The sequence below is a fragment of the Cyprinodon tularosa genome, unplaced genomic scaffold (assembly GCF_016077235.1).
Source record: "Cyprinodon tularosa strain WSP-4 unplaced genomic scaffold, ASM1607723v1 ctg183, whole genome shotgun sequence".
NCBI lineage: Eukaryota > Metazoa > Chordata > Actinopteri > Cyprinodontiformes > Cyprinodontidae > Cyprinodon > Cyprinodon tularosa.
The window spans coordinates 921,426-948,946 of NW_024038631.1; the positions used below are offsets into that span (position 1 = coordinate 921,426).

General features: G+C 36.9%; 1 protein-coding gene across 10 annotated transcripts in view; it reads right to left on the minus strand.

Moving 5' to 3' along the window:
* The window catches only part of LOC119781844 (chondroitin sulfate proteoglycan 5-like), a 73,014-nt gene that overhangs the window by 37,002 nt on the left and 8,491 nt on the right, over positions 1–27,521 (minus strand). For all 10 annotated transcript variants that reach the window (XM_038282430.1, XM_038282438.1, XM_038282435.1 and 7 more), the window contains exon 2: positions 7,719–8,652. In XM_038282430.1, the coding sequence (XP_038138358.1) occupies positions 7,719–8,652 (934 nt within the window). The remainder of the gene's footprint in view (positions 1–7,718; positions 8,653–27,521) is intronic.

Here is a 27,521-nt window from a genome sequence, read left to right on the forward strand (position 1 = left end):
GTGAACGATTGTTTGCAGCTGGAAAGTAAGGAATCACATTGCTGAAAAATGTAAAACTGGTTATAAAACTGCTAAATCCGAGCCTCTTCTTCATGAGACTCTCTCTGTCTCTCTATTCTTTCCATGCCACACACCCTCTGTCATTCCTTCCCTCTGTTTTCAAATCTCTTTCTCCCAATATGGTCCTGAGTTCTGCAGCGCCTGAGGTTGAAGAGGTTTATGACATTGTCATACAGCATCTGTCAAGGGATCGGAGGAGCCAGCGCCGGAGAGGCCAGAGATGCTTTAAAGAAGAAGATCAAGTCAAACTGTAGCTGTATGAACTTACTAAGAGCTAAAGAGTTGTGTGGAGAAAAAAAAGGTCTTTAAACTGATCCAAAAAGTAAATATTTCCATTGCTCTGAGTGAAGTTTAACATGTCCTGGCGTAGGACGTTATATGATTTGGGAAAAAAGAATTATTGCTAAACATACATATTATGGATCACAAATCTAAATAGTGATCAGTTTATCCACAGTTTTGGACAAGTTGTTACGCATTCAAAATAGTTTAGTTTTAGGTGCAAGTGCTTTATTCGGTGGAGAAGAGGATAAGTTTTGATTTGTATGTTTTGAAGTAACATGACCTGCATTTATATACTGATACAGCCGTAAGTAGCAATATTCTGATTCAACTTTTCAATTTAATAACGATAGTGCAGCTTTAAGAATTGACCAATAATGACCTGATACGATATCAGTACGTCATGCATAGTTTTATTTAGGGCTGTCCAATCTGTAATCATATTGGAAATATAAAAAAAATAAAGATAATGGAAATCAGTCCAATATTAGTCAAAAAATTATTATGGGAATATATCAGCCTGCCACTAAAATGTCAGATATAAGAAAACTCAGAAACACTTTGCTTCTGTTAACTTTTGTTTAAAGTTTATGTAACTCTTGGGTACATAAGAAATGGGTCAGTTGTTCTCATACATTATGCTGTTAGCTATTGTTCTCTGTTTGAGAAATATCACCTGATAAAGCCTTTTCTATCATTCCAAATTTAAAAAATAGGTAACCGAACTATGTACTGTATGATAATTGCTAACATTGTACAACAGTCAATATCGGCCGATCCTCAAACCTGCAATATCTTTATCGTATCGGAAATGAAAAACTTGTATTGGGACACCCCTTCTTTTATTACTTATTTTTTGTGTGTAATACTAGAAAAAATTTGAATAATTGATATTACACAAACAGAGAACATTGATCAGCAACAACAGGTATGAGAATCCACACATTCATGATGCAGGCCGAGATATTCCGATATTTTTTGGCTGATATCTGACCGATTCTCAATATTAATATTGGATTGGTTAAATGAAGGAAATTAAACCTGAGAAAAATAATTATTCAATATTTTAAAATTAATACATATCATATCAGTAGATAGATGTAAAAAAAAGTATGCTCAAATTTGATTTAATTATATCCACATAACAGGAGATGGAAACACAGTTTATGAACACGTTTTGATGTAGCGAATATTTACTTAACATGGCTGATCAGCTGTTTCTCTTGCCAGGGTCCCATTAGAATCACATTTCTCTCTCTATGCCTCTGGATGGCAGGTACCATCACTATAGTATCTGACCTGATATGTACAACTTGCCTGATTGTAACATATTTATTAAAACCTTAGTCCATTACTGGTCTTTGCTCTGTGCTAGTTTGCTAACTCTATTTGTTGTTTATATCGGCCAAGCATACTGTAAACATGTGACGGCATTGCGCTGTGGGTTTCCTGGCTCCACTGGACAGAACACATCTAATTTGCATTTTCTTTTTTAGACATTTTAGACTTTTAGACATTTCAAATTCACATGACTTTGGATAGAAAATTACCTTCAATCCTGGTTGTCATCAAAAAAGAATGATCAACTTAGTGTTAAGATGTATAATTTAATATTTGAAATTGTTTACATGAAGTTGGTCAATTTTAGACCCTGCCAATAATTCAAGAGATCAAAAAACACAAGGGAGGGCGTAGTGAAGAGGGTTTTGTTGTTCAAATGTGTGGTGTGAGGATGGGAGGTAGTAAAAAGGATTTTTTGACTTAAATGTTGCAGCCAAAAACCAACATTTTCCAAGACACGCCGTGAGTGTTTCTTGGATGCACTTTTGAAAATTTTTGGAGGCTGTACGTCAGATTATATTAACTTTCATTTTTATCAAAGTTATATATTTTAGGTTATTATTTTCTCCATATTTTAGCTAGAACACTGAAAAAAATAATGCAGCCCATTTTTGGCCTTTACTTAAAGGTGCAGTAGGAGATCTTTTCTGATCCATTTTTTACCATGTGGCCCAAAGATCTCCCCACAGCCGCTAAGCAAACAGTGAAATAGAAGGTCTGGAAGTGAAATTAAAATAAATAGTCCCTGCTACAGTGAGAAATCAATGAGTAATCCCAACTAATCACAAAAGACGGTCCGTTGTACACGATTGGTTCCTGACACGTAAATCATGTTCGTCTGCTTGTCCCTCCCCCCTGTGCGCTTACCCTGACTTGAACAAATCGACCTCCCAATTCTCGTGCAGCCACGGCGTGAAGGAAAAAGTGGGTCTGATGTAGGGGTGGGTATTGCCAAAGAAGTCACGATTCGATTCGAATCACGATTCACAGGCCACGATGCGATTCTATCACGATGCATCGCGATACTTGAATTATTGCGATGCATTGCAATATTTTCTCCTCCATGTTTTGTTTTTTAATGACTCGGCACAGTATCCCACGGCCGGAAATGCTTGTGACACAAGGCAGCGTGCGTCAACACATTTCCAGCGACATCTACTGGACTGGAAGTGGTATTGCACTTTTTTTTGGCTGATGTTCGCCAACCATTCATGCAATTTTATTTATTCATTTTTTTAAATTAATAATCGATTCTTGACATCAAGAATCGATGCAGTAGATCACGAAAATTAGAATCACGATGCATCATCATCACGATTATTTTGCACACCCCTAGTCTGATGTGTGTTGGACAGACCCTATCCTTTCTTTGCCTGTAACAATGGCAGCTATATTTGCTATGATCAGTGGGTAAAAAGTAGTTTGAATCTATTTTGAAGTGAGAAAGTCCACCTGAAAAAATCGTCAGTACAGTCAGTTCATCCAGAGCCATCCTGCCTTCAAATATTATTTCTGTCAGAGCAGCTTAGACCCCCATACACTGGCAGTGAGGTCACTAGGAATCCCATTCAACAGCAGCCTCTGCCTTGGTCATGTACATAATCCAAATTTAATTTCATGTACATAATCCAAACTGCAGGCACCAGGATAATAAAAGCGAGCATGTTTTGCCGACAGATTTCTGCATTTTAAGTTAATTTAGGCGTTAATAAACTGTTTCAGAGGAGTGATCATTGCACTCTGCATCATCAGTGCTGCCTGTCTCCCTGCAAGCCCCGAGATCAGCGACATGGGGCTTCAGCTGCTCAGACGCGCTGCTGCTGCTGCTCTAGACGCGCTGCAGGCAGCATGTCGTTCATGTGTTTTAAAGGCATGGTTTCGAGGGGTGGTCTGAAGGGAGAGGCATGGTTGTGTATGTTCAAAAATATAGCTTGCTGGAACCGTTTTTCCAAGATCTCCTACAGCAACTGTAATTTAGTTTCTTTAACACAATTGTTTCATGTTAGCAGGGTAAGACATAAAACAATTGTAACTAAATATGATTAAGTAAATGCCAAAAGCGATTACATAATTCTTTCAGTGAAATAACATATATTCTTCAAACAATCAAGTTCGAAGTGCTTTTAAGAAACAAACCACTTGTTGCCACTAATGGCCTGTCATGGAAGATTTTGTATTTTGGAACCTGGAAGGCTGGGAAAAACTGCATGCAAAAACATTGATTGGTTATAAATGAAAGTGGTCAGTATACTGCATTATTATTTGGCTTTAAGCGTCATAGTAAACGATTTATAAACTAAAAGAAATGATTGCATTTTGTAACCCTGCAAATTATAAGTAATTCGACAGAAGCCCCTAAGCTTTGTGTTCAGAGGCAACTCTAAAACACAACTAAAGCAATCCTGTCTTTTTTTTTCTCCATAAAATTCAAAATAACATGTAATCAATCCAAACTTTACGAAAGTCATAAGAACACAATCATTGCTTACAAAAACTTCTTTGCGACATTAATATTGTTTGCCCATGCTGTCCTGATTTTATATTCACAGTGCATTGTACAGTTCTAATAGACCCTTTAAATAACATTTCAGGCCATAAAATTATAAAATGAATAAAAAAATGTAATTTATGATTATTTTCTTACTGAATAGACTTAAACACAAATAAAACCATTTTCTCCTTTTTGGAGACAAATATGAATTATAATTTGCCGTAACCTTCATTGTAAATTAAAATTTAACCTGATTAAACTTAAAGATTTAGTCTTTAATTTTATTTGGAATGTTTGTAGTAAAAAAAGGTGAAGCTTTTGATATAATAATTTGCTATAAATATGGAGGACATGGTCTGATCTAAAGAGATACACGGAGCTGCTCTTAGGTCAGCATTTCAAACATGCACCTCATTGTAACAAAGCAGCTTTGGTTAATTTGCAAGCACCAACAAGGGCAAACACACACACACACAAACGAAGCAAAATAAAAATTAAGAATAAATCAAATTGAGGTTTCACACAAAAACCCAAGTCACATGTAATCCTACACAAACTCATGGCTTCATCCACTGAAGAGCATATTGGTCCTCATCCATGCCAGCGCTCCACTGACCCATATCTTGCTTTTGCCCAGAAGTCAAATGCCTCTCAGTATATCTCACTGACTCACTCTCAGGAGGTTCATCGCTGCTACTATCTGCTGACTGAAGCCCAAAATATGCCCTAAATATATGAATAAAGAGTGCCTAAAAAGAAACTACATTCTGAATTATTTTGTGTTTTCAGATAAGATTAAAATCTAGTTTGTTTTTTTTGTAGTTGTTGGTCTTCCAACAATTTTCAGTTACATTAATCATCTTTCTTTTGGAGTTAAATATTAATTATTGGGATTAAATATGTGTACAAACATCATTTTAAATATGTTTTTTTATTTATTTTTAAATGAGCTTGAAAGGAAATTGTGTGTGATTTAACACATCTGTCGGATCACAAACTATTGCGTCTGACTGGGTATTAAGATCAAGTGATTGTGCCTGAATTCTCAGTAAATCCGTTTTTCATTTACAACTTATATCTTTATTTGATGGAAGGCAGGTTGAGTATTGCATCCAAACAAAAAATGTTATGATTAGGACTACGTTTTTAATCATGATCAATCCTGCACTTGTTCTAGATAGGAACTGGAAATGATCTATGAAGGAAGTTCCAGCCAAACTGAGCAGAGGGATCCACAGGGATTTCCTAATTGTATGGGTCACCACCCAGGCTAAATATGCAATAGATGTTATACTGTACTATCATCACTACCATGTGTGCTGCTGCTTTATTGAAGGCTGAAATGCAAAAGTGCATTAAACTCTGTAACAATTGCTGTGTGATATAGAGCATCACTGTATGTTTAATGGCAGTGCCACCAGGATATTAATGAGAAAAAAAATCTAAATATCAAAGGAGTGCTTAGATGTAATCATTTATATTCTAATTGGTGACATTATTCACAAGAATTCCTTCACACATCTTTACGATGAATGGATGTCATCTATAACATTGCATTACGTTTTGTCAATGTTGCTTCCTCACCAATTGTAATCGGTTCTCCCTTAATCTACTCTTCATCTTTGTGTCCACCTGAACATTTCAAACAACCACCAAAATAACAACCAAGTAGCTTTTTTACAACAGCCATTCCAAAACTCCACCAATTTGGACTGTTTTTCATTTCATTTGCAAAAATTGCCAAAGCTGCTTACCTTTGAATATTTCTTTACAGATAATAGTTTACCTACTTTTTTCAGATTTGTATAGATTTTATTTTATTTTCTATCTGATATTATAAGTGTGTCTTTCTTCATGCTTATCTCTTTTTTTGTACTGCTGCCTCTTGCATTATTAGGAGAACTAGTTCTCAGTTTGGCGGTACCCCTGTCTTTTACAGCTGGAGCCCATAAGGATACAGCCCTACAAATGTAACTGTTTATAATCTTTAACATACTTGGCAAATGTGCAATGCAAAAATAATCATAATGAAACCATAATAGAACTAGTTATTTATGATCGAATTTTCTAGAGGTTAACTAGGATTAGGGTCATAACTACAACAAAACATAAAAGCTCTAAGCTCTTCTGTCCTCTGGATCCCCAGAGGTCATAAATCCATTACTGTTTTCCCTCTCTTGCTGATTGATCCGACATTTCTGGTGGCACCTGTCTCTGTAATATTTTATTTTTAATCAGACAGAGATGTCTAAGAGGTTTTTGAGCTTGTATGAGAACTGTGTAGGCAGAGTCGGCTAATTAATATCTTTAGTATCGGTTCCAGTCAGGAGGCTGTTTGCCGACCCGCATAAATCTGCATGCAGATCCGTGCAGCAGCTGCTTACTAATTGGAAGTCTACCTAGAATGATTGGTTGGTTCATCCATTTAATGATTATGGGGGGTTGCATGCTAAATCTTCTTCTGATCTAATAGGCGCTATCACTGTCTTCTGTCATTAAATTTATGTGGTTCTACATTAAATACAAACATATATTCAATTTGGAAAACTGGGCGCCTGTAAAGTTAAATTTTACTGTTTTCTACCAGTTTTTTCACACATTTTTACAGAGAAATATCCAAGAATAAAATATAGATAGTAAAAGATTATTTCCTGTCTTTTCCTTCACTGTCTGATAAGTGAATGATTTGTACTCGTAAAAGCTGTAACTGAAGTTGTTCTGGTTTTCATGACCCTTAAAAGCAGGACTCTGCTTAAAGTATATGATAACTGCATCAATTAGTTCAGCTCAATCTAATCACTTAAATGAGCAAGAGAAATGCATCGTACATACAGATATCTGGCAAACTATGGCAATCCGAATGACATTTAAATTAACGTGCATCTTAAAAGTTATACCAGAGAAAGAAGATGTTATCATGAAAGGTTTGGTAAAAACTAGGGACAAACACAAAGGTGATATGCAGACATAAAGTTAAACGAATACTGACCTAGAGACAATGTATGTCTCCTTCTATTGAATGGAAATTCTAGACAGCAAATGCTTCATATTCATGATTAGAATATTAGAAATCAACCACGGTAGTCATACTAATCCTCCACTCCCCCACTATAGACACACTTATAAACACTGTATACCTGTAAATGTGTTAGTTGGGGTTGAATGTAGTCTGATCATAACATAAATTATTCTTTTGTTCCATTCAACATTTTACCTCCACCTTCATTCTGCAGCACTATCTGATTTGGCCTAAAGAATAGGCATTGCAGCAGTTAATAAGAGGTGTCTGTAAAGCAGGCTCTACAGTACTGTTCATGGACATGCCAGATTTAACACCAATATCAATAAACTGTTTGTTTGAAGTTTGCGTAATATAGTCTATAGTTACACATTAATAGTTTATAAGTTATTAAATAAATAATTATTTTGAGTTATAACAGTTCTTACATTTAAGAAATAACTTCAAGTAGCTGGAACAGAGGAGACCAGGTGGGTTTTGAACCCTTCATGCTTGTGTTTAAAAACCAACTTCAGCTTATTTTACCTGCAGAATATCTCCTCGCCACCCAGCTGGTAGCACTGTCCTCCGTTGAGGCAATAGTTGGGCTGCATCTCGCAGGCAGAGCGGCAGCTTCCATTGATCATCTGGTAGCCCAGCCGGCAACCATTAGGTGAGATGTTAGGTACCACACCAGGATACGGTCCCCCAGGGTTAAAGGATCCAGACCCCGGAACGCGGGGCCTGGAGCGAGCAGGAGACCCCGCAGCCTCTCTAAGGTCTTCATCGCTCTCGTAAGCATCAGTCGTAGTGCTGTAGCTGTATTCTTCAACAGTGGGGGTCATCCCATCTTCATACGGTGTAAGGTAGTCATAGTTTTCGGGCATTGCCCAGGATGTTGCGTCCCCACCTTGAAGCTCATGGGCCAGAGATGATGGAGAGGGCGGGGCTAGGTCTAGGTTACGCCCACGAGAGGCTGGATCAAAGAAGTCCACATGAAGGACATCAGGGTTGGAGGGGTTGGGTGCAGCTGCTGGCGGGGCTGTAGTACGGTGGTCCAGGTCAACCATGGAAGTTTCCTTGACAGTAATCCAAGGTGGGTCATTATTTGGTGTGCGCCGCTTTTCTTCATCCCCTTCCACCTCTCCTTCTACAATGCGTGGGTTGCTAGGCAGCAGAAGGTCTGTCTCAGCCGAATCAGGAATGATCTGGGGTGTTGTGACCACGCTTATTTTCTCCATCGTGGGAGCCACCGTATCAGCAAACATGCCGCTGCTCTGATCATCTTCCTTGTCTCCACGAGGGATACGCCTCGCCCTCTGGGTCATAGAGCTGACGGGAGCAGAAGTGGCAGAGGTGCTCATCCCAGTTACTGTTGTGATGACATCATTGACCTTTACAGGGCCGTCCTCCTCAATGAGTGGAGAAGTGATATTGACTTTATTGTCTGGCTCAGTGGCATTTATCCCAAGAACAGCCCCTGCAAAAAGAGAGAGAACTGTTTTAGTTTTCATCATTTCTGAATGTATTTATGGACTTTAGTTAAACAAAAGAAATTATACCATTGAGTTGAACTTCTAATCACAAAGAAAATAAATACTGAACTTATTTGAACTTAAAAAAAGTTGTTGCTGTAAAATAAGGCTGAATGCATAACATAATGAGGTACCTAATGTCAACAACATGGTTTAAGAACAGCTAGAACAGAAGCATGAACAATACAATATGGTTAGATGACGTTTTTCCAATTATTCTTATTTACCGTGGGAACTACAGACACATGCAGTCTGCAGTCTTCAAAGAGAAGGTAGATTGTTTTCTTACTAGATACAACATTTTGGCAGATCAAAAAGTGGTTAGGGGTTTGTCTGACTTTTTTGATTAAGGAAGCTTTTTAATTCTTTTTAAGGGAGGGAGAACTGGATTAAGTTTGAAGCTATAAAGCACCCACACTCTGTGCCTATAAAGCTGTGCTGTTGAGAGGAAAAGAGTACAAAGTCTGGCACAGTCCAGCTGAAATAATGACGGCGCCTCTGGAAAAAGATGTTTCCAATTGAACAATGTTTCCTAAGTTAAAATTGTACCAGAGTCCATTATATCTTTGGCATTCTAACACCACTAACTAGAAACACACTAAGAAATTAACAGTAGTTGTATCATCAAAATCATCCCAAAGTATAAACTACCAATATTTCCAACTATGGATGATGTAGCTTTGGGACTAGGAGTCAAATTTACATATTTTTATTACCAATAGCATTTTCAGCGGAGGCAACCGAAGCTATGACATGTAAGAAAAAAACTGAAATTGAATCCCCTATAAAGAGAGAGTGAGAAATAAATCAGATAACAGGAAGGCTAAATGGAGTACAGTAATTGTGGTTTGTTTGTTGTTGTACTTTCAGCCTCTGTAGGGCTGAAAGTATTATATTTTAGCAAACCATTCAATTGCACATCACCTCTGCCTTTAATCTAAACAAATATGACCACTCAGTAGAATGGTTTAAAAAACTGAATTTGTTCTTGTGTTGTTTTACATTACAATATGTAAAAGTTAAACAGTCTTTTTCTTCCTCTTTGAGAAGCTAAAAGTAACAAAAAAAGGACCTGACCATCTTTCTGCAGAGTTTGAAATATACTGCAGGTATATCCTGTTTATTTTATATGAGTTCCTGGTGTTATAAGAATAGTTAATTATTTCAAAGACTTGATTATGTACTTTTCGAGTTTAATCTGTATTATATTTATAGGTACTGAGAGTATATTCAACCAATTAGAGGCAAATTAAGCCTCAGACAGATCACCAGTTTTTGACGGATTCAAAACACAGACATAAGAAAGCTCATATAAAAATTATATTTACAACCAATAAATACATCAAAATGCATATATTTTAATGGTGGAGAGAAACCCTAGAAACCCAATAGGGACACAGGTGAGAACATGCAATCTGTACAGCAAGAGCCAGACCTAAGGTAATTATGCCATCATACAAACCACCAATTAAAACAAATTTGGGAATCAAGTTTAAATTAATTGTGCAATTTCATTTTGAAGAACCTCCAGTGCAAACTGACAAAGACCACAAAGAAACTCCTCTTCAAATGGCTACAAACTCAGCTCTGCTCTGTCATCTTATAATTAACCAACATCAAGTTCAAGAATCCTGAAAGCTGCAGTAAACATCTTGGTAATAAAAGATTTTAGAAGAATACCTGCATGTTTTTGTTGTTTTCTGTTGCCTTTTTCTTATAATCTACTCCTGGAAGCTGCACATTACAAAACATAATAACCCTAAAATGGGACATAATAGGATTACAGTTTGTAATTTCAATTCAAAGCCTCACCAAATACAGTAAATATTAGAAATATCCATTCAAATTTATACATGTACATGTTTCATTTATCATTTCCTTAACATTCATCGTTTCATTCAATTTTTTTCTTTTAAATACCACTAGTCAAGCATCACACATATTTAACTGCCACATTATTGCTTCATGCTTTAAACTGCAAGCATTACAAAATCAACAGTGCAAGCTCAAGGCATCTGGGGGATGAGACAAATTAAAATGACACACGATTGGCCGTATCCTCCAGTCGATTACTTCATCTGAGGGCGGACTAACCATCCCGCACAAAAAAGCAGCTTTAGGGTTGCTCCCTCTCCTAGATTTAAGCAATAATTCACTAATGTACTTGAGTGGCGTGTATCTGGGATTAGGGATTACTGGTTTAAAGAGGGAATGGATTTGGGGGTTCAGTGCACGGGTGGGGTGATGATCTCAGGGAGACTCAGACAAAACAATGTCTGGACAGATGTAAGAAAGCTGTAACCTCAATAAGTGAAGATCACACCAAGAAGATTGAGGAAATGCAACCATAACAATTCTCTTCCTCAAGTATCTGACAACGGAAGTAACTGCAAGTTTGTCTGTCTCTTAAGCTATGTTCACACTGCAGGCCTTAAAGCTCAATTCCGATTTTTGCGTGGCTGTTTACTTTTCCAAATATATGCGACTTGTATGTGATCTCCTGTGTAAACTACATTCATACAAAGTAAGTGTCCCACATGCGCAGTAGAGGATGCAATGACGTCACAAGCAAGCATGCTCTGTGTTTACGGAAGTAAGCATATATATGCATCTAGCAGTCCTCCATTTATTCTGCACAGCAAGACGCAGAATAGTGACTTTTGTTAAGTATTAATGACGTTCAGGTCAGATGAGTGCAACCTGGCCGTTCACACACAGGTTGAATTTGAAAAGATCACATCGATAACGGATTCAGGACCACATAGCCAAGTGGCCTGGGTCGCATTGGAAAAAATCAGATCTGCGTTGCTCAGACTGCCATGAAAAGAGAAGATACAGGTTGCACACAGTAGTAGCCATTCAAAATTTCCCTACTTTCCTTGATGCGCCCTTGGCTGGTCCTTGGCTGGTCCCCTACAATTCATTTTTAAACATCAGTCTTTGTACTAAAATATTCTTTCTGTCATGATTTGTGGAGATTAAGATCTAAAGAGAAGTGCCTTCTCCTGATCAGACCCTGTAATTCAGTGAAAGATTGGAGTCAGAGTAAAAAAATATGCACGCCCAGGAGAAAACCAGTGGCTGGAAGTTAGCTGCTATTCGGCTGGTGTTTGACTGGGAAGGGCCATTTGGAATGGCTGTTACTGTACGGATGTGGGTCACTTCAGGCTGCTGTGTTAATGTAGCCAAACATCAAAATTTTTGAACATGTACTGAGGAGAAAAATGCCATTTTAACAATATATGCTAAAAATGTTTAATATGCCAACCATTCATCAACTGGCAGACGGATGCAATACTACAATGGATTTACACATTTTGAGATATTAATTGTGATTCAGATGGACTTTTCCCAAAGTAAGGAATATCCTCAGATAAGGAGGGTCAGTCTTTCTTGACTATTCTAATTCTGATTCTAAGTCTCCAAGTCACAATGAACACTGATATAAGTAAAAACTGAGGGAACATTGTGGAACACAGTCACTAGATTTTAAACTGGGGCCAAATTTAAAATTTCCATTAAATTTAATTAAATACTCTTAACTTAACTGCTTTTGTATTTTAAAAGTACAAACTTATCAATTATAAAGGTATATTGTGTTAATATACAACCTTAATTTTATAGGTTTGCTCTCTGTTTGTAGAGCTTTGAAACTGTCTCTCTTAATCTCTTCAATGTCTCTTTTTTCAATTCAGGACACTTTTTAAAAAGCTGTTATTTATTTATTTTATTAGGTTATTCAATAAGCTGAGAACGTCCTATGTAACCTTTTGAAAATATACCAGTGCAGCAGAGTTTAATGGCCTTAAAGGTTCTTTGCTCTTGGGGTAAGCGACAGAGGGGAAATCTGTGTTCCAGTGGTTTGTCCAACTTTGACGAATATTCTTCCCTATAAGCTACACTCCCATCACTGACCTGCCTCTATTCAAAGTCAAGCTTAAGACCTATTAATTGAAAAAAAAATTTACTTCTAGACTTTGATATTTTTCTTTTAACATATATATATATTTAATTTTCCTTGATACTGTCTTTGTTATAATGTATTCTGTGTTTGTTTTTAAGCTGTAAAGTAATTTGATCAATGCATTGCTAGAAGTTGCTGCATTCATAAAGTTTGATTGGATTTGATTCTGGTCTGAACCATGACGTTGATAGTGTACAACTGATTATCCATAGTGGTAACTGTGGGTGACGCAGCAGGTTTGCAGTTGTCATATAACCCAGTTGTCACAGATCAATGGGAGCATACACTGTGGACTAACTCAGGCAGTTCTCAGTCCATTGGAGAACCCCCATGTGGAAAAATAAGATGCACATTCAATTCTTTACCTAAACTTAGGATAATTTCATCCTGCATGCATATTTAGGTCTGAGGGGTTATCCAACACTCTAAAGAACCATACAACTATACAAACTATTCTATAAAAACTAAACAAAAAATACCATTAGCAGGAATAAACAGCACAATCTCAAGGAATATTGGCTAAGACACAGTATTATCTGGACAGGATACTAATACTTATAGTTAATCTTTTGCAATAGTTGCTATTACAACCTTATAAAGGCAACCTAACAGCCTCAGCTCAGCAGGATCAGATCTGTCAGGTGATGAGTAGAAATAAAGAACTGGACGTGTTTCCCAAATGGGATTTTATAACATTTTCATTTGACTTCTTTTTTTTTTTGTCTTTTCTGACTAACTATCTCAGTAAAATCTCTGTTGGTTCTAAAGAAAATGTGAAAATATTACTATATTTTGAGCCAGTTTGATTTGAAAAGGGGTTTTAAGATGTTGTTTTACATATTATGTGTGGGGGATTTTATCTTTCTTCTTGAGAACGTTTTGTTCTCATCTCAGCAGGAATGATTCGCCAAGAGTGGGAAGAAAACTCCTGTGAGTTAGCTTAAAACTTTTACCTTTAAAGTGTTTATTTTCTATCACACTGAGCTAATCAGCTTCTCTGTGCTTAGAGGGTAGAAACCCTGTGAATATCAGCCATGATTTAGATGTTAACTCCTGCTCAAAACTTGTTTAGTTCCAAATTCCTCTGACTACATTTAGGCCACAACATTTAAGGCTTCTTGATTTAAAACAATTATTTGACAACCAAATCAACTGGTAATAAGAATACCTTATAATGTAAAAGTATTAATGTTATGTGCTTAAGTATTATCAATGAGTCGATGCAATCAGCTGGTTTTCCTTATACAGAAAACTTGGAAGCAATTTCACTGTATGATCTGGTTGAACTGTAAAGTGCCTTGAGATTACATGTTTTGTTAATAAGTGATAATAATCTGAACTGAACTGAATAGTGCCAGTAAAAATGTTTGATTTCTGCAAACATAAAAATAACCTGTTAGAAAAGTTAGGCAGTTTATATATATAATGAGTGGAAAACGTATGCTTGTTTAAAATATTTGGGCTGATCCTTGACACTGATCAATGCTTACGTTAGGAAAACTTTTAATATAATTTCAAGCTATTTTTTAATAAACTTCATCTAAATTTTCGGTGCTGGTACTCAGGGCAACACCAGTTATGAGCCTAGCAGGACATCTCTTGTTGTACATTAAGGGACTTAAAGAGTAACTCATCTTGGACTTCATAAAAGGCCATAATGGGCTCAATAGCTTTGGATCGTTGCCATGAAAAGTCAGGTCTGATTTTATATTAAATGAAGAAAGAAAAAGAAAATATTCCTCCAGTTGCAAAACTGAATTTAATCACTTGAGACAACAGACTAAATCCGGCTAATACAAAAAAATTTAATTACGGTAAAAAAATTTCAACAAAGAAAGATTTTACTTCACCATTTGAATGGAATCGAAATAGCAAACAAACAAAGGGAAACTATTGTACTCTTTATTACCTGTTTATTTCTAATGTAAAAAAACATTCAAAGATTAGTCTGTTAAGAAGATCTAAAATACACTGTAGGCACAGAAGGAAGAAAAATAGAGGTTCCTGGTTTAGATGGAGAAAAAAAATCATACTAGAGGTCAGAGTTACTATCCCATCATGATCTCCTGCTGAGTTGTAAATGCTCTGCTGGCCCCATAAGAAGCTTTGCTTGATAACCTCCTCTTAATGACATATGTGAGGATATCTTTAAGGATATTACTGAGTGCTGTGGAGCTACAACCAGGAGTTTCTGGAAGTTTATTTTCTATAAAGTGTGACTGAGTAGAACAGTGAGGTTATAGATGCATGATCAGGTGGGGACAGATTATAGCACATCTTTTTGAATCCATAACCTGCAGTTTATATCAATTTATAAAAAAAGTTGCTCATTATTAATATTTAACAATTTCTGCTACTATAAGAATTGTTATTAATAAAAGATTAAGCAAAAAGAAATAATTATTATACATAGGAAAATACACTTTTGAGCTTTGCATGTATATCCCTGAAACGTAGTGGTATAAAAAAGGTGAAAACTTTTCATAGTAACACTTTTTTTAAGAAGAAGAAACTCCTAATAAATGTTTATTAAATAATTGCTGAATGGAAAAAAAAAAACCCATCACATTAAGGGATGTTGCAATCACAAGGGAGTGAAACAAATTAACAACATTTTAGATAATAAAATCATCTTTTGTTATGGGACTTGACGTCATCCATTTGGGTATTTTAAGGTGTGTAGAAATACTTTAAACTCATTTCTTGATTCAAGGGTGGGCGAGTGAAAAGAGAACGCTGGTATTTGGTGGTAAATGTTTAAATACTTCCTGTATTGTTGTGGCCAATTGTTACATTTAAGGAGTCTTTAGGACACACTGCTAAAGTAACATTGTATTAGGCAGTCCTCACGTAAAATGGACATACAAAAGGTCTACCTTTTGTGTTTCAGTTCTGGATAGATATGTGCAGTAAGTGTCATGATCTTGGCTCCGATGGCTGCCCTAATTGCTCACCTATTCACCTGTCCAACTCTGCCGGTTGTTCATTACTGCTCATCTAATCCACCTGCTGCTGCTTCAATTCATATGGCTCAGTCCCAGCCATTATGGCCAGATTATTGGTGTTCCTGCTCTTGTTCTAATGCTCGTTCTTGGGGGCCAGTGGAGAGAGTGTTTCTTTTATTTATTTCCGAAGTGTTTCTTATTTCCTCATCCTGATCTGCCTCTTATCCACTGAGGATGCCTGGTCCTGCTTGGCTCAGTGGAGAGAGAGGTTATAGCGTTCTGTAGTGTTCCTGATATCCTGATCTGTTCTGCTTCTCAACCACTGAGCCTGCCTGTTTCCATCTGAACGTTCTGCCTGAACTATCTATGGACCCCTGGAACTCTGAAGCAGCCTGTTCCTATTCTCATCGGTATCCCTTACTGGGCCCCAAACTCCTGGACCTCTGAGCCTTCCTGTTCTGATCTGTTTCCCTGACCTGGCTCAGCCACCTGCTCGTTCTCTGAGACTGCACCATCTGGGACACTGTGGACGGTGCCCGCCACATGTCGTTAGCAGCCCACCGGCTGGATCCTGCCTTGTCCTATGAAGATTTACTGAACTGCTAAATCAGGTTAGTGACTCATATGGATAATCATTCTCTGTCAGATTATCATGATCGTTAAACTGTGTTTCTCTTAAACCAGATTTCCAGTGATGGACAGTGCCCCGCCCTACCAGATCCAGCCCAATCTCTATCTTAATAAACACTTTGAATTATCCTACTGTCTGTCTCTCCTTGAATACTTGGTCCTTCTGTCCTGCTTCATTACAGTAAGCATATCTCTAGATTGGTAAAGGATGAGAATTTTGGTCAATTTTGCTCAAACATGTAAAAGCCTAAAAGTTTTCACATTGGTGTTTGTTAGTTTCTTCTTTGACACTCTTATCCAGCCACTTGTCACTGAAATGAATATGACTACTGGAAAAATGTGAGTTTATTCGAAACATTTAGGGTCATCCTCGGGGTAATCCATCCAGCACTCTCAAAATCCACTGCTGTTAAACCCATCAGGTGAGAAGCCAGGGAATAAGACAACAACACTCCTTTTAAGGCTAGCATCCACTCACCAACCTTATTCCAGTACAAAAACTTTTTCATTTAGACAACAATGCTCACCCGGAATTGATGTTATAAGCCTAAAAAGATTCAGGTTTTGATGCGCCCCTAAATTTCACCTTTTTAAATTCTTTACTGCAAGAAAATAATTTCCTGAAAGTGATTTATAAAGTAATTCTTATTCTGAAATATTATGATTAACCAGTGACACCTAACACTGGTTTTTAGGCTTAAACTTGGTTGGTTAGACTTAGCTTTGATTTAGCCTAGAAATAGTTGTTGAAAAGTGGGCTGTTTGGTCTGTCTGATTTGTCCCAGATTTAGTCCAATAATAGACATTGAAAAGATGTTGAAAATTTAGTTTGCAACATCTTTGCAAAGTCTTCTCACTTTTAACTGTTTCAACCAAATGTAGAAATCATTTTGACATAAATCATGTCATCATTTCAATTTGTTTTCAACCAATTTTTGAGCAATGGGAATGGTTTGTTGCATAACTGGAGCGTTTTGAGGTTGACAAAGACACAAACTGAAATGGACTGAGTAAGATTAATGATCTAGACAAATCTTAAAAAGGAAACTTAAGATCTTACAGAAACAAGGTTTACAGTAATGTAACATTAAAGTGTCTAACAGAAGAATCCAGCAGAAGGAAACAAAAACCAGAAATGAAATACCGCTGAGAAATGATGACCTACATAGAAACGAGTGAAGAACAATCAACAGAATGAAAACAAAGAGGATCTAAATAGACACGAATGAAAACAGCTGTGGGTCATGAAACAGGAACTGCCCAAAAGGTTGCAGCTTGGTCACCCAAATTGAGCAAAGCTATTCTATTACAAATTAAAACAACCTCCTCACTTGACATTTTTAGAGCTCATTTTAAGACCCACTTTTCTGGCTTGGGTTTTAACCAAGACAATAAAATGTTCGTCTTATCTGGATTTTATTATTTTATCTGTTTGCATTCAGTATTGTCTACTGTACATGTATTTCATCTTCATTATATTCTGCTTCGTATTTTCAGTCTCCTTTTTTTATGTCCAGTAATTTTGTTAGTGCTTTATCACTAAAGCTGGGCTAGCCTGGATAATGCAATGGTGTTACATCTGAAACTTAACGTTTATGCTCTGATCATGACAGACCATAAGCTGGTCTAGGAAAGTCAGCCTTACATAAAAAAGGGATGACAGATGTTAATGGGGAGAGGTGGAGATGAGAGACGGGTAGAAAAAGAAAATGACAGCAAAAAAACAGAGACAGGAGCATAAAGAGAGGGAGTAGGTGACATTTTCAGTGATTGATGGGAAATGATGATGAAAGACACTAGCTGGAGATGACAGAAAGAAGAAGACTCTTTTATGGCCTCTGATAAACTGACTTTAATTCTCACTATGACAGTCTGTTGTCAAGAATGAATCATACCTCAGAGACATTTTATTTATCCTTGTACTGTTGCCTCAAAAGACACATTCCCTGAGGATGATTTAATTCCACATCATCTTGGTTCAAGGGGTAATTGGAGCTAAGAGATGCTGATAGGTGTCTGGACTGCTATGACTTGTTTCATGACTGTTTAGCCATATTTAACCATAGGTACCTCCCTGCAAACTCCACACAAAACAAGCCTAATTTAGACAATTATGATCGAGATTAAACAGATGTAAGAACTATTTCATCCATTTTTTCCACACCGCCAAAATTGTTTTTTGTGCAAGTTTGATTTGATTTCAGAAATGTAATGATTTGTTTGTAATCTGAAGGGATATTTGTTAAATGGCAGAATCCAGAACGAAATCTTTTAATGATAAATTATTTCGATATATAACTTGACCCCACTCTTGGAATGCATGAAGAACAAAGGCAGGAATAGTTTCCATTAGCAGCAGAACATTAATTGCTGTAAAACTGTCTGCAAACAACCACAAGCCAGGAGGGATCGTTATTTACTCTACATTACCTCGCCATCTGGACTGATTTCACAAGAATCCTCTACATGTCATTTAATCTCCTCTGTGCTTTCAGCAGACTCAAATTTGTTTACAATGCACTGACTATTCAGGGCTCAGGTACATTTTTTTAGTCACACAGTGGTGTCATTCTGCCAGAATCCTCACAGTGCATCACTGAACTGAGCTCCAATTAAAAGGAACTGTCTCCCTTTCAACACCTCGTTAGGTTAATTGGATTAACGAAGAGAAACTCATTGACTGACAGATTATTTTAAAGCTGCCTGGTCACTCTGTCATAACTGCAGAAAGTATATCGCAGTACATTGGTGGTTTACCTATCAGATATTAGAGTTCATTGCAGTTGGAATATAAAATACACAACTTAGATACCAAGCAAAGCTTTAGACTTAATGGTTGCACTGGTTTATTTATGGTTTTATATTTGGAGTTAGGTTAAAAAACATGGCTATGCAGAATATCAACAATATGCAACTGCAATAAATATGACAAATGGTCACTGGTTCAACAGACAAAACAGACAGCTAAACATACGTCCAGCTAAACATGACTAAGCATTGGCTGTAGGAAGTGAGTGGAGTTAACAGGAGAAGGTAGGGAACTTAACTTCACAGGGTTTTTTATATGGCTACATATGGAAAAAAAAAGCATGTATGTATTTTCCTGGAAAAATCTCTTTCCCTACTTTTTTCCAACTTTTCACAATCTTAGCATGCAGGGGCATGTCAATACGGAGGTTTTCAGATGCAAAACTTCAGTGTAGGCATCTGATTGAGTCAAGAATTTTATAACTGAGGTGGTTTCTTGCAGATACCGAAAACAAAATACTGAAAACCAAAAACCAGGAGACCTTAAGGAAAACACACATGAGGTGCAAAGAAACGATGAGAAACCAGCCAACATTAACTGAAGAGGAGTATATATGCCAAACAAAACAAGGACTGTAATCAACTGATTAGGAGCAGGTGTGGACAGAAGAATCTAGTAGGGAGCAAGGAGACTGACACAAGAGGTCAACAGTGGGTAAACAAGAAACACATAAAACCTCAAACATAACCAGAAAACAACTAGAAGGACACAAAATGGAAATGAATCCAATAATAACTAAAAAAAGAAAACATAAACAGAACACAAAAGTGCAAAACCGAGACACTAGTAAGCACCAAAGTTCAGCAGGAACGGAACCAAGACCACCTCATCAGGCCGCACTAGTTTTGATGCGCACATGATACATCTGAAGAGCCTGACTTGAAAACTTTCAGCTTTTTCTAAATGGGAGCGTTGATCATTGTTGTTTTCAGTAGGATTCAAAATGAACAAATGATCCAAGTGAACAAGAAGATCAGAGTGTGATTAAAGCCGATTCATTTGCAAGTCGCTTTGTTGGGTACACTTATTTCATTCCTTATTAATACAAATCTCATGGCTGCCTCTTTACAGATAACACCTTACAAAGCAAAACATCCAGTGCAGGGCAGCCTTGTGGAAAATTAAGGCTTCCTCATATTGAAGATTTTAACATAAACAATTCCCTTAAAAATAAATTGAAGGCTAAGACAGCAAAACTCATTGGCAGTAGAAATATGGATAACATCCTTAACTACCTTTGACCAATTTGAGCCAAGGACTGACGAAGAGGTCCTGTGTTATTGGACTGAAAATGTTGACTTCAGACTCAGACTGGGTTTCTAACAGACAGGATTAGAGTCTAAGAAGACAAAACAGACTAAATAACCTGAACATGTTATATAAGAAGATTCCTCACTGTTTGTTTTGTGAGAAAATATGTCTGTTGTCTGTCTGCCAACATGACCCAATATAGAATAGGATGAGTCCAGCTTCTTTAGTAAACGATGTGGATCCTCCACGAGTTAAGAATTAAGTTCCCCTAATTGTATTTTTCTATTTGCTCATGTTTGAGTGTGTGTTTCAGTGTGTATGAATGTGTGTGGCCAACTGTTTTGGGGTAATGGCTTCTCAATGCCAAGGGTTGGCGTCCCGCCGACCCCTGTGGGCTTTTGTCTAACCCAAATCATGTTGGAAAGGGAAGCCACTAAACCTCCCTCAGACCTGAGGCACTCTGATTGGTCATGACAAATTGTAAAGAGGAAGCTGATTGGTGGTGACAGTTAGGGTCCTTGGGCCAGCTTGGTGACCCAGACCGTGGGGAGGGGGGAAAAAGGTCAGCCAGTAGAAGACAAACAAACAAAAGATCAGAGGCTCATGCAGAGACAATATAACAGCTCTGTAAAAACAGGGTCAAGTTGGGATGTACTGAAGCATTTAATATATGAATGCATGTGGCAAAAACATATTTTATGACTCTAGTATAAATAACAATAATACAACTTTGGACCTCATCCAGCCTCTTTTGCCACAATTTCATATATGAATAGGAATTGCTCTGAATATATCAGCATTTTATGTGCAGGTGTTACCTCATGATCATTTTTTAATTAATTATAAACATTTATCTTGAAATGGGATGGGGCTGCTCAGCAACCTTTCTTGCAGCAAGAATGTTCCGGGTGTGATTCCTGGGGTCTTTCTGCATGGAGTTTGCATATTCTCCGTGAGCATGCATGGGTCCTCTCCTGGTACTGCGGCTTCCTCCCACAGTCTGAAAAGGTTAGATTAATTGGCTTCTCTAAATTCTCCTTAGGTGTGAGTGTGTGTGTGAGTGGTTGTTTGTCCTGTTTGTCTCTGTGTTGCTCTGCGATGGACTGGCGACCTGTCTAGGGTGTACCCCACTTCTCGCCCGTAGACAGCTGGAGATAGGAACCAGCACCCCTCCCGACCCCGCTTGGGATAAGAGTGATGGAAAATGGATAGATGAAATGGGATGTTCTCTTGTCTTTCCTACTTTAAAAACTGGCCAGGAGAAGTAAACACCATTGACATCTCTAATTTTATCACAAAAAAAAAAAAAAAGAAATATCCAATAGCTAGAAAAAAAAGTAAAGGAAAATAAAAAAATAATTCCATGAAATCTGTCACAGGAATTGTTCAGTGTACTGATAACCATTGTCTGAATTTGTAAAGAGATTAAATATTTCTTTAATACTGGAAATCTTTACTGAAAGAAATGTGTGAATTGTGCCATCGGATGTTTTACTTTATTTTTTTGCAATAGCATTCTTTCAAGCAAATCTGTGCACAGAGCGTGGGGAAAACATGAATAAGAAAAAAAAACTGAAAGATGACTCAAACATCATAGATGGACTTTCACTTTCTCACTTTCTGAAAGTATTTAACTATTTATTGAGTGCAGAAAAGCTAATGTTGTTTCTGCCCTATTCTGCTTTTTCCACTTGTGTAAATTTGGTTTACTATCTAGTTAAATGTAACACTAAACATAAACAGCTAATTCTTCATCAAAAGGATTTAGTTTTATTCATTGCAGAGCATATCCCTACGCATTGGGAGGGGGGCTTTTAGATTGGGCTGCAGACACACCTGAGAGTGAGTAGCAATAGTGATGAATGGTGTGTGTAGATTTGTTGCTGTAATGTTAAATTTTTAAGAAGAAAAATAAAAAGGAAGTACAGTGGAGGAAGGGATGTGATATATATTAACCTCGGGATGGGTCAACCCAGAGAGAAGAGTCGGTTCTGTTCAGACTGCAATTTTTTTGGGATATGTTTTGAAAGACAACCAAGTGGTTGCACCAGAGTTCTCACACCTGCCACTGCTTATCATCTGGGATATCATCTGCAGTTTTTTTTTTCCTTTTTGTCTTATAACAACTATATATATGCAAGAATAAAGTATGAAGCTGCTTCAGACGGACGATGCAATTATTCACGGACCAACAGATCATCAGCCTGTTGAGCAACATAGAACGGATATTAAAGATTGGCCTCCTTCTCACTGTTTGTTCCGTCAGATATCAGTTGAGATCCCTCATTGTCATTCCTTTCATTCTTTGTGTAATTAACCAACTTCCTGAACAAGTCAAAGACAAAAAAAAAAAAAAAACGAGTAGAAGGAATAGCAGGCATTTAACAGCATCAATCTTAAAATGAAATGCTTGAAATAATAAAACACTGTTTGTTGTGCTAAGAAATTTGACCCACTGGTCAAATCTGATCACATGTGCATTAATCTATTCAGAGTCTGTATATTATTGTTATAATAGAATGATTTTATCTGTCTGAAATCAGTGATTACACTTTTAGAGAGCAAACTCAGGGGTGTAACTTTCAAACAGCTATCAACACAACACTACATTTACCTCTGATTAGGGCTGCAACTACAATGACTTTGCCAATCGATTAGTCTGTTAATATTTTTTTGATTAATAATCGAATAACAAAAGGTTCCTTGAAGAAAAAATTTTTACAGAATTTTAAGCAGATGATACTAAAAATTTTTCTAGAGTTATGGATAGAGTGTTTAAAGAGACAAAAAAAATTGGTATGGCTCGCACTTTTTTAATATTTCAGAGGAATTACTGCTCCGAGTGGGTTGCTCTCTCAGCTAGAGGCATTTTTTACAGCAGGGGTGCAGCAACTTCTTGATGCACCCCATTTTTAACACACATGAATTAAATGAGTGGCTCGTTAGCTTGCCTCTGCTGGGCTAAATGAGGGGATTGAGCCTTTCGATTCAGGGGTATTAGAGAAGAGATGCATCTAAAAGTTACAGGATGGCAGCTCTTGAGGAGTGGATTTGAGCACCACTGTTTTAGAGTCTATACTGCAGTAAATAATTAATAAATTACTCATTTAGAATATTTCAATAATTGATTAATCACAATTAATTGTTTCAGCCCTAACTCTGATTACCGGTAACAGTTAATAGTTTATCCTGAACATTTAAAATAATAATAGAATGTTATATAATCTTGTGCTGTGAGTCATTTATACCTATGTTTATTATGCTTTGTTGTCTTACTAGATTTTACTTGAGTGTTATGGCTCACGGCAAAAACACAGCCAGATAATAATCTGTCTCTATTCATCCCATGCTCTAAATCACTATAGCACTACACAGTTTAATAAAGATTACATGGTATTTATTGTGTGCGCTGTCTAAGGAAATTCAAGCTATTAGACCAGGAAATAAATGTAACATTAAATACGAAAGCTTCCAGGTTGGATTCACAGGTCAGATGTCTGACTTAAAAGGTTTCTCCTCATTCAGTGACTACCAAACTTATTTAATGACATGCATTTATTTGGTGGTAGTAAGCCTGGATTTAATACACACATGAAGAAGTGTTTCTACTGATGGTTGGAAAACATTCAAGTTGAGATGGCTAAAACAGGACAGGAAACAGGATAAGGAGGAAGATAAGAGATTCTTTATCTTATTCTCATAGGTTTTTAGCTTCAAACACTGAAACCTTAAGAGAAGCACAGATGCACCCTCGTCTTACTTTTCTCCATTTCCATATTCACTCAGTCTAATGAAAAGCTCCTGAAGCTTCTTTATCTTCACGGAGCGCTGCTCATTAATGTCGGCACAGTGCAGAAATTTGCAGGCCAGTGATTGGGAGCCAGTCTCACTCCAACACATTTTTTTCTCCAATGCTGATCATCTGTTCATTGTCTCTTTGTCTTCTCTTTCCTCTTTGTTATTTTCCAAAATTCCTCCTCTTTTCTCTTTTTTCCTACATTTCTCTATCCTTTAGCTCATGTTCTCTGATGCTTCATCATCTGCCTTTTTTTCTCCCTTCATAACATAAGAGCTTTTATATCTGACTCCACAGGTGGCGGGATGGAGAAAGGATGTGTCGCCATAGAAACGATGCTGGCTTTCTTGGAGCTGATGCAGCTCTGTAAACTCAACGAGATCTACAGAGGATGCTGACAGATGGAGTCAATCACCAAATAATATCATGTTTACCCTTCATTTTAGTCTGTTTGATATAAAAGTATAATAATATTCGGATTGCTGCGAGATAATCTCTAATAGTGTTTATGTAACTATTTTAGTTCAACTCACAGATCAAAACTGTTTAATATATTTGGCAAAACAGCTTTTTGCTGCATAAAGAAACTCTTGTTGCTGTTATAATTATATTTAAGTGGACCCTTTAAAAAAGAGCTACTTTCAGTCTTAATGACTAAATGCTGTGTATCGTTTCTGCTTTAAAAGGATTAGCCAATCAATTGGAAAACACCGAACAATGACACCTCTTTGCCAAAAGTGCACATATCTGCAAGATCGGCTTTGAAAAATGCAACAGAGAGAAGAGCAATCTTTATTCATTGAGGTTTAGTTTTTAACACATTGTAAAGCTCAACATTAAAGAGTTGAGTATATTAGAAAATAAAAGGCTAAATCTCAGTGTAACATATGACGGTCTGTTTTTTATTTTTCAGGAACGTTTAAATCTTGCATTATCCTTTTTAAATAAACCTGGGGAAATAAGATTTAACATAAAATCTCTCGCTTAGCTGTATTCTGTAGTATGCACAGTTTTCAACTCTATGGTTATTGGTGTTATTTATGGTATTTCTCTTTTTCCTTATCTCTACAAACTGCCTCCAAACATAATACAGAGGATGCATTTAAAATTGAATAACCACCTTTTTTTGTAAAAATAAACCATTCAGCCTTTGTCATGTTAAAAAAGCCTAATCTTTACATACCCCAATATATGTATGCACAAATATGCAATATGCCACATCTCAACTTGAGAAATGTTCTTCGGTCAACATGAGAAAGGTTGACATATACCACCACAGTAACAAAAGGTAGCATAATGCTGTTGGGCTATTTTGCTGACAGGGGTGTGAGTGCAATGCACAAAACAGAAGGACTACATCCAACTCATTAGAAGCTCAAGGTAAGAGTCTGAAATTGAGTTGTTTTAACACAATTATCCAAAACACACAAACAAAACGGGCATTTATCTTGTTTGAATGGCACCTTTACTCTCACCTTCATTAAAAATAAATGGACTATGCATTGAAAATGGAACCCAACCAATTGAAATAACCAGTTCTGACACTGAATGATCAAGTATGAAGTCAGGAATGTCAGAAGTTGATTTATATTTATGGTTAGGAAAGAAATATAGTTGGCCATTACTTGATCAGATAATAAGGACACCGAAAATGTGGCTTCCTCTTTGTTTTCTAAAATGGTTTATGAAGTTGAGCTGTTGGGATTTAGAATGCAGTTTTATTTTATTTTTTTAACTAATGAAGATTAAGTAAACTTTATCACTTCTTGTGTAAAGTGTCCCCCTCACAGTCCCTATAAACAGTCTAATCAAACTGTGAGTAAATTGGTTAAATTTAGAAGATAATGAAGTTAAAAAAGAAGAGAAAAAAAAGAACAAGATGAGATCTAGATGAGATTAAAACCCATTTCATTTCCTTTAACTGTTAATTTATTTTTTAATAGTTAAACAGGTATCTGTTGGCATTTGTAAAACATCTATTTACATTAGATTAGGAAAGCATAGCTGTGCCACTCAAGAGTAAAAAAATAAATATTTAAACCTACAATAATTTAATTGTACCGGTATTTGCAAATGTGCATATTTGAAACCATTAAACATCAGAGTAGAAGAAAGTGTTTCGATTTTATCTTATTGAGAAAAACTCTGCATCCACAAACCAAACGTACCCATCTGCCTAATTATCTCTCTATCTGTTAAATGTGGTTTGTTGCCATGACAGGTGTTTGAATGTGTGTGAGGATAGAGGAGAGGGATGAGCGAGCTGCATGCTAATGTGGCAGCGTGCAGCGGAGGAGAGAGCCGGCACAGCCAGATGAGAAGAGGGAAGCATGTGCACGAGGATGAACTCATTGACTCGCTTCAACAAGGACACATTGACACACAGGCAATGCAGCATTTGATAAATGAAATAAAACTGTTCTATGGTGAAGGGAAATACGACCCGTGAACACAGAGAAGCATATAAGCTGTAACGTTAAAACAGAAAAGATTTGCATTTTACATGGTTATCATACACTCACTTCACATTTATAACACTGAAATGTACATTTCCATTCAAGGGCATCACACGTTTGAGAAGAATGCAGACTCAGCACTGCTAAAAACGCACACCCACGATGTTTCATCTTTCATTGACAGAGGAAAGCTGATGTCCAGCTGCTCATTAAACTCTGTAAAGGTTCTTTCATGACCTTTTGAAAAAACTTAAAGAGGACTAACATCAAGGTTGACCAATGCAAAAAAAATACACCTGAAAGTCAAACCAGGAGAAAAAAAAACACCTACATGCTGCAGGAAGTACATTGGTGCAGGTTTCATCCTCAGAATTTTTATTTTGTAATCATACTCCAGGTAACCATTAAAAATGAACCCATAAATCTCTGACTAATTAGATTTTGTTTGTCAAAAAATAGACAGTTGTACCGTTCAACAAGCATGGCCATTTGCATAAACAGGATTACATAAGCAGGCGTCAATGAACATCAGCAGCTGAATCACTGCGGAAATGCAAGACGTGGGAGGTAACTCATAGGTGCAGAGTGAAAAAAATAAGCGTAGGTTGATTTTGTTGGTTCTGCTGAATTCGATCAGTGTCTCTCAGGTCAGAAGAGGGGCACGGTGGTGGGGGGGTGTCTTATTTTGTGTTAAAATAAGGTAGCAATGTTTTTTTTTTTCCAGATAATTTAATACATTATGGCTCTGATGCAACTATGGGAGATTATGGTATGCAAAGAGAGACGTAACATTTCCTTTTTGTGGTAAAACTGTTATTTACCTGGTTCACATTAATGATGCACAATAGACAACAATAAAGAAAAGCTTTTTCATTTTAGTTGTGCATGCAATCATGACCACTAAAGTTGAAAGAAAAATAGAAAGACCATTTATTGTCCCACTATTACACTATCCCACTATCT